Below are 14,306 nucleotides of genomic sequence, written 5' to 3' on the forward strand. Positions count from 1 at the left end.
GATGTTGCTACGAGAGCTTATGCGGTCATCCACGTCACGGGCCGTGTTCCGGTATTCCATAGACGGCGTAAAGAGCAATACATATACGGACAGTGTCATACGTCAGAAGTTAATAGAGACTTTTAGCTTGTCCGCTATTCCGGTAAACGGGAGCGGTTTGGGCGGATTGCCGGATTTGCGGGAGCGTAAACGTGAGCGGCCAGAGTGGTGCAGCCGCCTGGTGGTGTATAGTTCAACCGGACAAACACAGAGCTAAAACTGCAGTAACCCACTATATCCTGCTTCGCTACTCGTGCAAATTTTCGGCAGCGGCATAGTTGTGAACATGATTACACCACTGTCGAAAATTTAAACCAGCAGCTAAGCAGAATATAGTAATTAGCTTTGTGTTTGTGTGGTTGAGCTTTGCGCCACCAGCTGGCGCCACCAATCTGGCCGCTGACGTTTACGCCCCCGCTAAACCGGAAAACCGCCCGCGCTTGCCGCAATACCGGACACGCTAAAAGTCTCTAAAGGCGCGTTCACAGTGGCGGGAAAACGGGCAACGCAGAACGTTTTCCGCGAGCAGCCTCCCGCACAAACAGGTTTTTCTCCCGCAGACAGGCAGCTGTGCCGTCCCGCAGAGCGATGGGTCGGGTACCTATTTTTCCCGCGCCGCTGACGAGAACAGCCAATGGGGGCCGACCGCGAACCGTGACGTCGGTTCCAGTTCAGTGACCCCATCGGCGGAGGCAGAGGCTGCGCGCGTGCTGCGGGACACTGGGCGGTTGCTTTGCCACCAGCCATCCTCGTGACAAAAAGGGCGACGCGAGGAGAGCTAGCAGACGGTCAAGACGGCCACGTGGGAAATCTGGTGTCACATGACTATTCCCTTCCCTCTCTGCTCGTTAGGGTCCTCCCTCAACGCCTCCTCTCTCTACATTCCAAGACAACCGCAGCGAGAAAACGCGCGCAGTGTGATCGTCATTCCGAGCAGCTGCGACGCAGCATCGACGTTGACGCTGTGCCGCTGCGGGAAGTCTCCCGCTAGTGTGAGCGCGCCTTAATAGATTGGTTTAGCGTTTCCGGTATACCGGCATACGCAATGGCGTTTGCGGATTACCGGGTTATCGAAGGCGTAAACGTGAGCAGCCAAGTTGGTGCAGCAGTGCTTAACCAGACAGAGCTGTTATTGCAGTAATCAAGTGTACTTACTTCGCTGCTAATGTAAATTTTCGGCGGCGGCGTAATCGTAAACACGTTGCATTTTTATTTTTTACGTGCAAGCGCACATGCCCCATCTGTGAAATCGGCGAGATTAAGTCGGAGGCCGCCGAGCTGTGAGAGGGAATAGCGCGCTGGATGAGGAGAGCGCCTGTAGGTAGAGAAGAGGAGCGTGCGGGCGCACAAAAAAAAAAAAAAAAAGAAAGAGGCAGAGCGTTGCGGAGGAAGAGTGTAGGTGGAGGCGCGCTGGGTTCGCCTTTTCTGGCAGTTGCTACGGGCTCTGTGTGGGCTACGGATGTGCTGGGTTCGTCTGGCGATCGAGAGGCCGAGCGAGAAGGACGGGGCAGCAACGCAAGCGACGGCAGACCGCGCCCGAGTCAACCAACCCCGCAGTCGTCGGCAAGCGCCGGGCACGAGCTGAACAAGACCGGCAAAAGGTGCTAGCTAGGCATAGCAAGGAGACTCCCGAAGAACGTGCTAGGAGGCTTGCGACAATGCGGTTCAACGCACAAAAAAGGAAACAGCACCCATACCATTGCGCGAAAGCCACATTCACGAAGTGAAACGTCACTGATTCTTTTCCGACAAGAACACTCGTGAACCACGAAAACGCGTCTATTATTTAGGCATTGTGGTATATACGAAGCGCAACAAGATGTCGCTACCAGCGTCCAGTAACTAAAGAAATCGCTTTACCGGTAACCCAGTATTATGCATTGCGTATACCGGAATACCGGACATGCTTTTAAAACTACAATTCCATTAAGTGTACTTTAGGTTTCTTAGAGGCATAGAACCTGACAAAACTCTCTAGATATTATGGTTGGGGTGTTCTGACATGGAAGCGTTCCATCTGCAGTAACAGGGGGCGAACTAAGTGCATAAACAGAGGAAGGTTGGGGAAAGAAGGCCTGCTGATGTTTACCCAGCTTCAGCATAGCATTTTTTCCGATCAAAGGTGTCAGTCAGTCGTGCTTACTCTCGAACATTGATGGCCTTGAGGAACTTCTTGACGAGGTCCGTCCGCTCTTCTACCGAGTGCCAGAAGCTCTGCGTTTTCATGCTGAAATTCAAATCTGGAACGGACAGGGCGAAACAATATATGGAAACACATCGTGGGACATCGTGCACGATGCAGCCGCTTTCACTGAAAGTTATTTTTTTGCAGTGACGTTTCTGGTTTTAAATCATGCTCAGCGTGTACTTCGTTAATTTGTTACTATTCGTAAATTTCTCGTCACTAAAACTCTCTCTCACTCTTCATTAAATGTGTGGGTAGGAGACGTTAGATCGTGCCAGTCACAGGCACGATGTAAAAAAAAAAGTTACAATATAAAAGTTGCAGCCAGGCACTATTGGACTATGTGAACGACACCTTGGTATTATTATTATTATTATTATTATTATTATTATTATTATTATTATTATTATTATTATTATTATTATTTCTGCATGTCCATCACATGGAGTAAAGCACGACCGATGTTTCAAACATTACACCCTCACAGTAAACATTGAGACATCTTACTTTGACTGCCTGCTCATACAAATGCAACAGAAACCCTAAAAACAATAGTTATTAAAAAGTGTAAGGACGTTCTTGGAGTACCTCTTATTGTCCTTATTGGGGGCGTGTGAATATTTGAAATCTCTAACTCCAATCGAATACTCTTCGCTATCCGATTCATATTCGGTTCGAGAATTCACCATTAAAAATTGTCAAATATACGTTTCTGTTGCACGGCTAGGGAAAACACGGGAAAGGCGGGAAATAGAAGTTCAAGACGATGAGCAAAACGAGAACAAGGTGAAAGCAGGAGCCAACGTTTCCACAAGTGGACTTGTACGCAAGTCCACTTGTCGAAATGTTAGCTCCTGCTTTCACCTTGTTCTCGTTGTCCACTTGGCGAAACGTTAGTTCCTGCTTTCACCTTGTTCTCGTTTTCCTCATCGTGTTGCACGGCTAATAACACTTTTTCGAATCTACGGGAAGAAAGAACCGATACAAGCCGTTACTGTTCCGAATGATTAAGCAGTAGTTCTCGAGTCCAAGTGCTCGCTCGGAAACCGCGATGACTCAATCTGTGCAACAACCGCGGTTAATTATCATGTAGCAGATCTGACGACCTGCAATTTTCGGGAGCGCCACTGAAAGCAAAATTTTCAGAGAACTAAGACAGCGACCAGCGCGTTGCTGCGAAGATGCGTTTGTTCCATTGCAAGGAACCTGGCGACGTCGAACTCACGCACCCCTTCGTTCCCGTCAGCCTGTCGCTACATTTTATTGCGATAGCAATTATATGGACACTCCAGACACACTGCTGTCGGTGCAAGGGCGATAACACCTTGGCCGCGCGCCATATGTTGTATGTATGAGCGAAATCTTGCGAGGGTGAGCCGACGATCGCGGCTCAATCTTGCGCGCGCAAGGAAAGAAAGCGTGCCGTCTTCCGTCGCGCTCAAGGAACCAGAGGGAGGGCAGGTGGGAGGCGTTGTATTTCGACAGTAACTTCGTATATGGTGGGCTCGCGCAGTCTATCTTGAAAGCGATCTGCTTTTGGGGCAGTATCTAGGTTGGCCGACCGCTCGTAGCATTGCGTGTGCTGTGTTCTCGACGCTCGGTTTGCTTTGAAGTGATACACAGCACGAAGGTCACTTCGCTCGCTGCTGCTGCCGCACATCACGCCAGCGTTTTGACAGCGAGTGTCCGCGGTCATCGACAGTGGTGTATGTATGTTTGCCTACGCGCGCTGACACCATGCTTGTTAATTTAGTTAGTAAGCGAGTATTTACAAGTTTATACGACAGATAAAACTACTATCCTTACTAATTATGGCTGTCTGCTAATTTGCTATTGCAATCGCGGCTTCACCTTTCGGGCGAAACTGCGGCTTTTCTTTCTCTACTTATTCGCCAGTTTTGCCTGTCGCTGCAAGAAAACGAGAGTATTGGCGCTAGGGGGAGCCTAGGCTGCGGCCATTGCGGTGGATGAATTGAACTGGGTAACTGCATCTCACGCGGTGGCGTGTCTGCATAATCATTTTTAATTATTCGTTGGAGTTCCATAGAATAATGTTTCATTCTATTTGTGTTTGAGTAACAAATGCGTTCACTCTTAATTACTGCGTAGTCTCATCGCCGCTTGGCAAAGCAAGGTTTGCAGTCATGCAGCACATTGCAGCGTCAATACGTGAACCAGATATTCACACACACAAAAAAAAAAACACCGTACGCTCGACGCTGAAAATTATCCACTGAAAGAAACTGACTAAGGTTCCCTAGAACGGTATATATTAACCGAAAAAAGAAAGAAAAACTAATTTTTTGAGTGAAAGAAAAAACGAGAACGCTGCATACCTTGTCGATATGCGTATAGGCTGTCACAGTCAGCCTTTGACATAAGGAGTATATACGGAACTTATCGATAGGCACCCTGTTACCTTGTGCATAAATGTACATACATATACATTCTGTAGATTGGCGAGATAAAGCTTTATAAAGAGACCCACATGCTGTATTTCAAATACTGTAGCACTGGAGCGCACACACTGTAGCTCTCGTCAGACAATCAGGAGCGCCAGTGACACCTTCTGGTCCAGTGCCAAAATATTGCATGAAAATCTCCCTCTTGTTCGGGAACCAGTCTCTATAGAGTCTCGACTGGCATTGCCATCGTACCTGGCAAGGTGGGCACGATGACCGACGCGCCCTGTGCGTCGAGCACAGGTGTCAGGGAGTCGAACTCCCGATACGTGCCGGGCGCCCCGTGCACCGCGAACACGACAGGTGCGTCGGGAGCCGCCTGGCGGTCCAGACCCGTGTGGATGTAGGTGAGCGGAACGCTGATGCCTGCCTCGTTGACGTACTTGTAGCCGGGCCGGCTGCGCTTCCACTCGCGGAAGAGTTCGGCGCACGTGTGTACCTGCATGCAATCCAGTCCAAATGCTGTGGTCTGGCAGGTCCCCTCCCTGAGCGCTAGGCGTACAGTGCCCGCTTACCCTCTAAAGGGTGCCCCCTCCTATTTCCATAGCATTCCCTCTACACAAATGCCTTTAGCAAGCACTAGTATTATTATGGAGGGGGTCCTCTTTCATTGTTATCATGCATTATTTAAAACAAACAATTCATAATCATAATCATCATCATTGCCGGAAGAAAGTCTCTACCGATCAACCTCCAATAAGCCCGTTTTGTGCTTGTTATCCTTAATGCGCAAGGAAGACGAAGACAAATGATTCGGGCAGGGCAGGCGCTAACTGCAAACTAAACTTTAGCTTACACTTAAAACTAGTTGGCATTTTATGCGTCGTATTCTCTCCTGTCATCGTACGTCTTCCCTGCGCCATTACGGTGAACATGCATTCGTACAAACTCGTACAAATTTAGGGTCACGCCAAATCTCACGACAGCCGACTCCATCCTATTCGTCTGCGAATTTTCTCCTCGTCTAATTTTCTTGTTATCGGCTCTGGTTGTATACATTCTGATGGCACCGATTCTGTTATAGCAATAAACCAACGTTTATCTGCGCTATACACATTATAGGTGGCTTGCACAACTTGCATTCTTCATCTTAATCTCAGTACTCCTCCATCTCACCATCTCCGTGGTCCGGGCCGCGCAGCAAAAGCCATGGGTCGTGTTCTCTAATCGGGATAGGAAAGTATACAGGCCGTATTTTCTAACATTCCATTTCATTTGTTCTTTAGCGCTTCGCCATTGGCTCCTGCAGGCATGACTCGCACGCCGCCGCGCCACCGTTATCGCTGGGATCAGTCACTAGGCGGCGCGCCACATGATTATAAGAATATAAAAAAGTCGCAGTTTCGCCCGAAAGGCGAAGGATTGATTGAGATAGCGAATTATTAGGCAGGTATACCAAGTAAGGATAAACGTTTTATCGGCTCAATAACTTGTGAACATTCCCTTACTAATTAAATTAACAAGCATAGCGCCACGCGCACGCACAAGCGAACATGAACACCTCTCACTCGATGACCGGGCACACTCGCTGTCAAAACACTGGCGTGAGGAAAAGCGGCAGCACCGGCGAGCGAATTAACCTTCGTGCTGCCTCTCGCTTCAACGCGAACTAATCGGAGAGAACAGAGCGCGCACGAAACCCTCAGCACTCGGCGCACCTAGACTATGTGCCCACCGCACACCTCTCAAGATTCCTCCCTGCCTCCCTCCCTTGCGCGCGCAGATAGAGCCACCCTCGGCTCGCACTCGCACGCTTTCACCCGTACCCACAGCATACGGCGCGCGGCTATACAGTGTATTGTAGTTAAGTAGTTTCGTACTGTAGTTCACTGTAGCGCGGTCAGGCCGTTGTCGCACTTCGTCTTTATACGGAACACCAGGGCGACGGCGGAAATGCGCCTGGAAGTGTCCATATTGTCACGTGGTGGTAACGTTGAAGTACACAGTAGCAATACTGTGAAAGACAAAACTAACCTTTATTGGGCGAACCTGTGCCCACAAAAACAGGCTACACTTATAGCACAACGATAGCGGCGAACACGGTCGGCGATCGTCGAAAATATGATCAGCGGGTCAAGCACGTCGGCTTATATACATAAGTCGTCGAATGTTCCAGAGTAATCGCTGGGACCCGCGCGCCTTCCACAAAGTTCTACATCACTCGCGTCGCGCACACATGCGATCAGATTGCACAAGGTTCGGTCACAGACAGCGGATGGAAGCATCGATAACATTCCAGAAACTTCCGATAAATGCAGGCGCGTCCTGCGCTGTACGATAACATTTGTTAGGCGGTGAAACGTGTCGCCCGATAAAGACAAACAAGTACACGTGTCAATATAATTGTTATCGCAATAAATGAAACGGAAGGTTACAAATCACGCAACCAGATGACCTCTCCCGTTGACCGCCTCCAATCGGCCTAGGCATGGCGCAGTCAGAAAAGAAGCCCCGCGGGAGCACCATGACCGCATATATATAATGGGCCCTTGGCTGGAGCCAGCAGCTTGCCTACGCTAATTGCCTGACACGAGCCCTGTTGCGTTCACTGCACTGCGTGTAGTTATAGATGAGAAGAAGTATACTGAACAGCTACCCTTGTTTGCTCTTTATTTCATCCTGCCGTCTTGTGGTCTCTTAACATTATGTTTATCAGTTTATGTTCCGTTGCTCGTCACGCGGTCGTTAGCTTCAAGTTTCTGCGTTATCCTTCATGTTTCTGCGTCAAAGATTCGTACTATACAAAAGCCAGAAACAAACGATATAAATGACTATCTTTTCGCGTGCGTTTTACCTTGGCTTTTTTAAAGAAAGCGAGCACGAACGTGCTCTCCCTCGGTTTCTCCAATGCTGAACGAAATATCTGAGACCGTTCCCGCTGGTATAGCATGGAAGAAAGATGACCGTTGCAGAACGAGCAGCAAAGCACACGCGCCAACCATTAGCAGGGCCTTTTTTCACGCGTCGCGAGCTTCCACCTGCACGGGGTCGTGGTGGCCTCAAAGTGGGAAAAAGTGGATCGAGGTCATTCCTTGCGCTTGCTACGACCGCACGGCAGTATCGATGACTCAGTACTATTAGTTTTACAGGTATGACAGTTTGTCGCACTGAAAAACAAAATAAATCAAGCAGACTCAACCTCATCAAGAGGTTGACGCTGTGATCCTTGTTCACTTCAGCATGAAAAATAAATAATTGAAATATAAATCGGCAGACTTCAGCGATTTCTCTGGCACTCTCATTATTGGGACATATCAGCAGGTTGTTGCATTCAGACACCGGTTTGGTTTCCGTGTACTGATGGCGCATGTCCACTATGGAGGAGGAGGGGAGTGATTGGCCAACAGTACAGTGGAAGGAGAAAATGAAAAAGGCATTTAGTTCTGACTAGAAAGCAACAGAAGCATCTGGGGAAACAAAAGAGCTGAGGCCGCGCATGAGAGAACGTGGTGCTACATAGAAATTCACAGCAGAGCATCGCACTATGCGCGCACGCGTCACACGCACAAAAATGAGACGTATAGGGAGTAAGGGAACCGCGGGACTTGGTTGTTAGTTGCGAGCGTATCAAGCAGGCAGACAACGAAGCCTCCTCCCCCCCCCCCCCCCCGAATAAAAGACCTAATAAAATATAACCATCATCTTTAATTGGAATATTGTGTCTTTATTTCAATTAAATATCAGATAATTTTCTCTTTGCTTTCTCTGACTTCAGTGTGTGTTTGCTTCATATGGTTACGACTAAATGTGGCAGCACATAGAGAGACACACTACTGAACGCGTAGAGTGCCACGGAGCAGTTTAACCACACAAGAGTTTATACAATAATGGGTATCTACAGCACACCACATCTCGTAATCATGTCGCTTCCCACTGCTGAGGGCAGTATCACGTTTGCACGTGCACCAATTATGGCTCAGTTATAGTGTCATCGTTGAAAGACATTGCGTACAAGGAACGTAAAACGGACGCCATGAGCACTGACCTCGAAGCTGCGTTTCATCCATGTCCCATATCCCATTGTTTGTGCTGCTGCGTGCTGTAACGCTCTCCACAACGGCATGCTTCGATTCTAGATTCAATCAACTTACTCAGCTTCCTTTCGTTCTAAGAACCTAAATTCAGCGCCCCTGGAGTCCGTTTTGTGCTCCTGCGTTCGTTGTCTTTCGCGGGCTGATAGGCAGACATATATCTATACCACGAGACGCGTCGTATATAAGTGCGGCACCCACCGTGATGTGCCGTTCTTTGTAGGGTCCCTCGTGGACCACGGTGGCCTTCTGCTCGGCCTTCTGCAGCGGGATCGCTTCTTCGCGGTACAGCTCGGTGGTCTGCATCTGGCAACACGGCGGTCCGCTGCTGAAACCTCGCAGAGCAACAATGGCACCGGGGGCCGACACTGGCCAGCAGCAGTGGGCCGAGACCACCGCCGCCGGTTTCACACTGACCGCAGGCCGGGCCAGCTGGCTGGCCAGCCTCAGCATGCGCCTGGCGCTGCTCGAGGTCGAAGCCATGATGTCGACCACGTCAGGCCTATACGAGAGGAAGACAGAAATGGACATCCGTTTTTCAGCGAGAACGTATACATCACGGGTATAAGAGAGATGGCCATTAATATATATATATATATATATATATATATATATATATATATATATATATATATATATATATATATAGCGTTATATATGTTTACGTTTTAGCTTTCTCCAGAAGAGAAAACCGGGAGAGTTGGATTGGCGTAACTACAGATCACAGCAACGAAACTCAATGGATTATATATACGCAAAGGCACTTGTGCGCTGTGTCACATTTCGCTGCGCTAACAACGTGAATACAACATGCTCCAATAAACAGCGTAATGCATGTAACATAGCGCAGTAAGGACGAGCGACAAGTCGCGACAGAACAAGCGCTTGTCCTGTCGCGACTTGTGCCTTGTCCTTACTGCGCTATGTTACATGCATTACGATGAATAACCAACATGCCGCAACCTTGTCCCTTCCAAGAAGCGACACTATGAGATGATGTGTGCACTATATGTGACTGTTTCTTTTCGTCCGAAAAGAGAAGTAAGTGAATTAAGTAGATGTCACCGCTTTACTTCCAACCATGATCTCTCTTTTTCTTTTCGTCGTGTTCCTCGTTTTAAGCACTGTGATCAGGCAAGACGAAAAAAAAAAATGGGGGTAAAGTTGCAAGAGAAGTAACAGAAGCAAACGCCATGGGCGCCGACTACGCGAGCGCTCTGGGGCCCATAGCCCCCTCCAAAGTTTTCCGGGGGGGGGGGGGAGCAGAGCCACCCCCCCCCGTTGCCTCTATCTTGTCACTTGAAATTTTATTGTGGCTAAAAGCTTACTGCATCATTGTCGGTGCGAACGTGCACAGCTTTTCATTCATACTTTCGCTTTATTTCTCTAAATCCTGACAATAAGACAAGCGCATTAGAAGCACCAGCGGCGGCTACCTCATCCGTATCTTTTAATTTCAACATTTCTTTTAAATTTCTATCACGAACACCATGCACAAACACAATATATTTAAATATATACACAGGACAAGAGGTATTATATTTTTTATTGTTATTATATTTCATTGCTTGTCTTTCCAGTAGGCAATGCTAACGATTCACGAAGAAAAAAAAAACTCCTCTAATAATTTACAACATTTACTAGGGATGGAAGCATCGCGACTTGCATTCAGAGGTCATAAATATACATGTAATTCACTCGTAACGGAAATGAGGCCAAGCCTTATTCAGTCGAAATCAGAAGCAATAGGAGAGCAGCATTCCGGGCAAGTTGATAATCCATTACTCAAGTAATATTGCGCAAAAAAAAAAAAAACGACACGAACGTAAGAGCGCTTGGTGTGTCTTCTTCTGTTACGTCCGTGTCGTTTTTTTTTTTTTTTTGCGCAATATTACTTGAGTAACAGAAGCAATAGCAGTCATGCGCAGCAGCGCTTATACTCCGACTCACGAAAAGAAAAAAAAAGGAGGCTGCATTTTCGCATGAAAGGCGAAACAGTATTAGCGATAGCGAAGTATAAAACAATTACACGAAGGAAATTTTTTACAGTATAAATCAGTGTAAGTGCCGCACCCATGTAAGAGCCGCACCCCCAGCTTCACAGCCAATATTAAAAAAAAAAAAATTTCAACCGAAAAGCAATCGCGTTCGGTGCGCTGATTCCCATCGCTCTCAACAGCGAATTTTCGCGCGTCCCTACTAGATGGCGAGATGAGACGATCGCGGAGGTTTACGGCGGATTTCATACACGTAGATAAAAAAAAATAGTTCAAATAACCCGGTTCTATGTACGGCTCGTCAAAATCGAGACAAGAATGTGCGGCCCTTACATGAGTATATACGTTAGTTATATCGGTCATATAAATTGTATTAAACAGTCACTGACTAATTAAAATAACGAGCGTATATAATCTAATGAACGCACCATGTAAACCTGTAAACATCTGTCCGGATGACTCCGAGCGCTGGCCGCCACAACGCTGGCACTATGAAGAGCGGCGGCAGCGGGGGCGACTGCGCAATCTGCAACACTGGAGGCGCTGAAGGAAAGCCCGGGAAGGGAGGCAGCGCACATGAAGTTCGCAGCCTTCCCTGCTCGCCCTTTACCGTTGCACCCACCAATGATTCTACCAAAAACTGGATACGGCCCGCGGACCGGACAGGACAAGCGCCTGTCCTGTCGCGACTTGCCCCTCGTCCTTACTGCTATGTTACAAGCATGCATTACGTTGTTTCTTGGAGTGTGTTGTATTCACGCTGTCAACGCAACGACAGGGATAAAAACGCGAGATCTCCTTGCCGAGCGCGCGTTTGACCTGGTCCCGGGACCTGATCGGTCAGAACTGGTGAGTGAAGTCTTCCGTTATTAGCGCATATAACTTCGAATCTTCGGAGAAGTCATTAGTAGAGGTTCACTGTCGCAGTAAGCGCCGTGAGCAACAACGCAATGCGAAGTGCATCGTCACGATATTTTTGACTTGCGTTGAACTACATATGATATTATACGTGCGCGATCGCACATGGTTCTTTACGGCTGCCTTCTTCATCTGGCGCAACTGAGTGATTTGGAAGATTGTTCGCCCTCGTTCTAATAGAGGGGTGCGCCTTCATGAACGCTGCGTGGGGATAAGTCTTGATAAAAGAAAGAAGTGGGCCGGGAGCTTCTACAGTAAAGCATACATGAGTTATTCGGTTGGCAAAAGTTATCAGGCCCTAAGTATACGAGGCGAGGAGGCAGTGAGAGAAGCTTCAGTGAAGTGAGGCAAGGCTCAAGCAAACCACCCGACTTAGAAAACAACGCAAAAAGTTATGCAAAGAATACGGAAATGTGCCACATAACAGCGTAAGCAGGGTGAGGCTTTCGGATACGCAAATGCGCTTGGTTGCGCTATTTATAAAGCTATCCATAGTCTATGCTATGCATTTTCAATATTAATTTTTATTCGTCCTGTGCTTTATCAGCTGCTAAATAACACAATTCAAGCTATTCATTCCTATTTGCTTTCGTGTCCTTTCGCGCTTTTGAGATGTTGCTGTACGTGTCTTATATTTATTGATTTATTTGTTCATATGGTTGTTTATCTATGCGCCTGATAATTTATTACCCTATAATCCTTTATTCTGCTGCCGGGAAATAAGTGAAGCCAATGGCATAAGGCATGCTTCGACAAGTAGTTAAGCTATTGTGTTACGGAGTCGCATTAGTTCATGCTAATAATTATGGTCATATAAGTTGTGTTCAGGAATCGTTATAGTGCAATTTTTATGCATGTTATGTCTTATCTTCTCACGTGACCTTTCGTGAAGAAAACATTTCTTGATTGCATCTATGTATATTAAAGCTTCCAGAAGGCGTTACATGGCTTTTTTTCAGTTAAGTGTATTTTTAACACGCACAAAACACATATACGTTCCTAACGTGTTTAACTGGATCCGTTTGTCGTATGGCTCATCCGAGAGACTCCAGTCTCTTGGTGGTGCGAGAGGACTCACACTGAAAGTGAACTGTTTTCCTACTATGAAGTCTTGTAACTACTTATATAAGGCCGTGACTGCAGTGAACAATACTTCGAGGTCACACTATGTTGCTTCGAGTGCAGCTGTTATGATATATATATATATATATATATATATATATATATATATATATATATATATATATATATATATATATATATATATATATATATATATATATATATATATATATATATATATATATAATCGATTTTTATTTTACGCAACATGATGCACATCATCTTGCGTGTCTTCGCGTTTTTACTTGGTGTGTATTTCTTATTAACTATGCAGGGCAACTTGGCTTTCACGATCAAGAACAAACTATTATACTCACAGCCGTGTATTGCCTTATAGTAGGAGTATAGTGTCACGTTTGTAGAAGAAGTGATGCCGAATGAACACATGGTATATAAGCGTGTGAATTTCCGTCGAACAGTTAAAGTTAGCGAGCGCACTGTGGTGTCTACGTCTTCCTTTTGTCCTTGTCTATACTCGCACGGAAATGCTTTTCAAGTATGTTGTTTTACCGATCATGAATAACTAACCCCAATTTCCTATGTATAGCGAAGAAAGGCTAAATGACAATCATCGAGTGCAAATGCAGGGAAGTGGTTGCTGTTGCACTGAGAAACAACGAGAACACGAGCCTTTAAGACCGGAAATTTACACGTTCTCAGCAAAACACTACATCTGTTACTACTATGACACGTACCACGTTCTCGTCCATGCATGGTGATCTTGACCAGTCCACACGCTTTTTCATATTCTTGAACGCGTACGCCGCATGCACAACAACACAGGCAGCGAAACTATTCCGAATCGGAATCACAATTGCAAAGCAGAAACGGGGGTGGCAAAGAAGTCTCAGGCGACAGGCTTCTTTCCGTACTGGGACAACGGCTCAGGACAGTTTACGATGCAAGGGACCACATTAGCAAGGACTTGGCCGTGTACGAACAGAACCGTTGGCTAAACGTTAGCGAATTAGACGGTGCCACCGTTTTATAAAACTCGAGGGAACGCCGGCGAGCCTATGCGAGCACTGCTCGGAATCGTCCCCGATTTTATAGCACCCAATTTGCGCTGACGACAATAGCCGATACTATTGGGGACAGATGGGGCTTGACAGGTTCGAAGTAAAAGGTCACCGACGCTGCTCTGCCTTTCCGCTCTTTCGAACACAGGATGCAACAGAAACGTACTTAACATTAAAGAAAGAAAGAAAGAAAGAAAGAGAGAAAGACACAGACACAGCAGAGAGAGAGAGAGAGAGAGAGAAACTGGAAGTGTGGAGGAGACTGGCACCTCAGAAAGGAGCTTGACGGATATATCCGCATCGACAGCATGGCTGCCAAAAATGCGTGGTACTCAGTTCAAGCGGAGTCACGCGTTGGCTATGACAACCATTTGCTGAACAAATATTTACACGCATAAGAAAACGGGTTATGCTTTTGCGAACATTCTGTAACAAGAAGTATTTGGCATTGAACAACGGTTTTCGAGGATGTCTCTCCTCACCCCTTCCTCCTCTTTCTGTATACCCAAGAAGGGTAAGCAGCTTTATTGCGA

General features: G+C 46.9%; 1 protein-coding gene across 3 annotated transcripts in view; it reads right to left on the reverse strand.

Moving 5' to 3' along the window:
• LOC126537142 (uncharacterized) overlaps nt 1–14,306 on the reverse strand; it is a 104,183-nt gene that overhangs the window by 14,193 nt on the left and 75,684 nt on the right. For all 3 annotated transcript variants that reach the window (XM_055073738.2, XM_055073737.2, XM_055073740.2), the window contains exons 2-4: nt 8,919–9,219; nt 4,882–5,125; nt 2,183–2,279 (exon numbers count right to left, since the gene is read on the reverse strand). In XM_055073738.2, coding sequence (XP_054929713.2) covers nt 2,183–2,279; nt 4,882–5,125; nt 8,919–9,200 — 623 coding nt within the window. In that variant the 5' untranslated portion in view covers nt 9,201–9,219. The remainder of the gene's footprint in view (nt 1–2,182; nt 2,280–4,881; nt 5,126–8,918; nt 9,220–14,306) is intronic.

The sequence above is a fragment of the Dermacentor andersoni genome, chromosome 4 (genome assembly GCF_023375885.2).
Source record: "Dermacentor andersoni chromosome 4, qqDerAnde1_hic_scaffold, whole genome shotgun sequence".
Lineage (NCBI taxonomy): Eukaryota > Metazoa > Arthropoda > Arachnida > Ixodida > Ixodidae > Dermacentor > Dermacentor andersoni.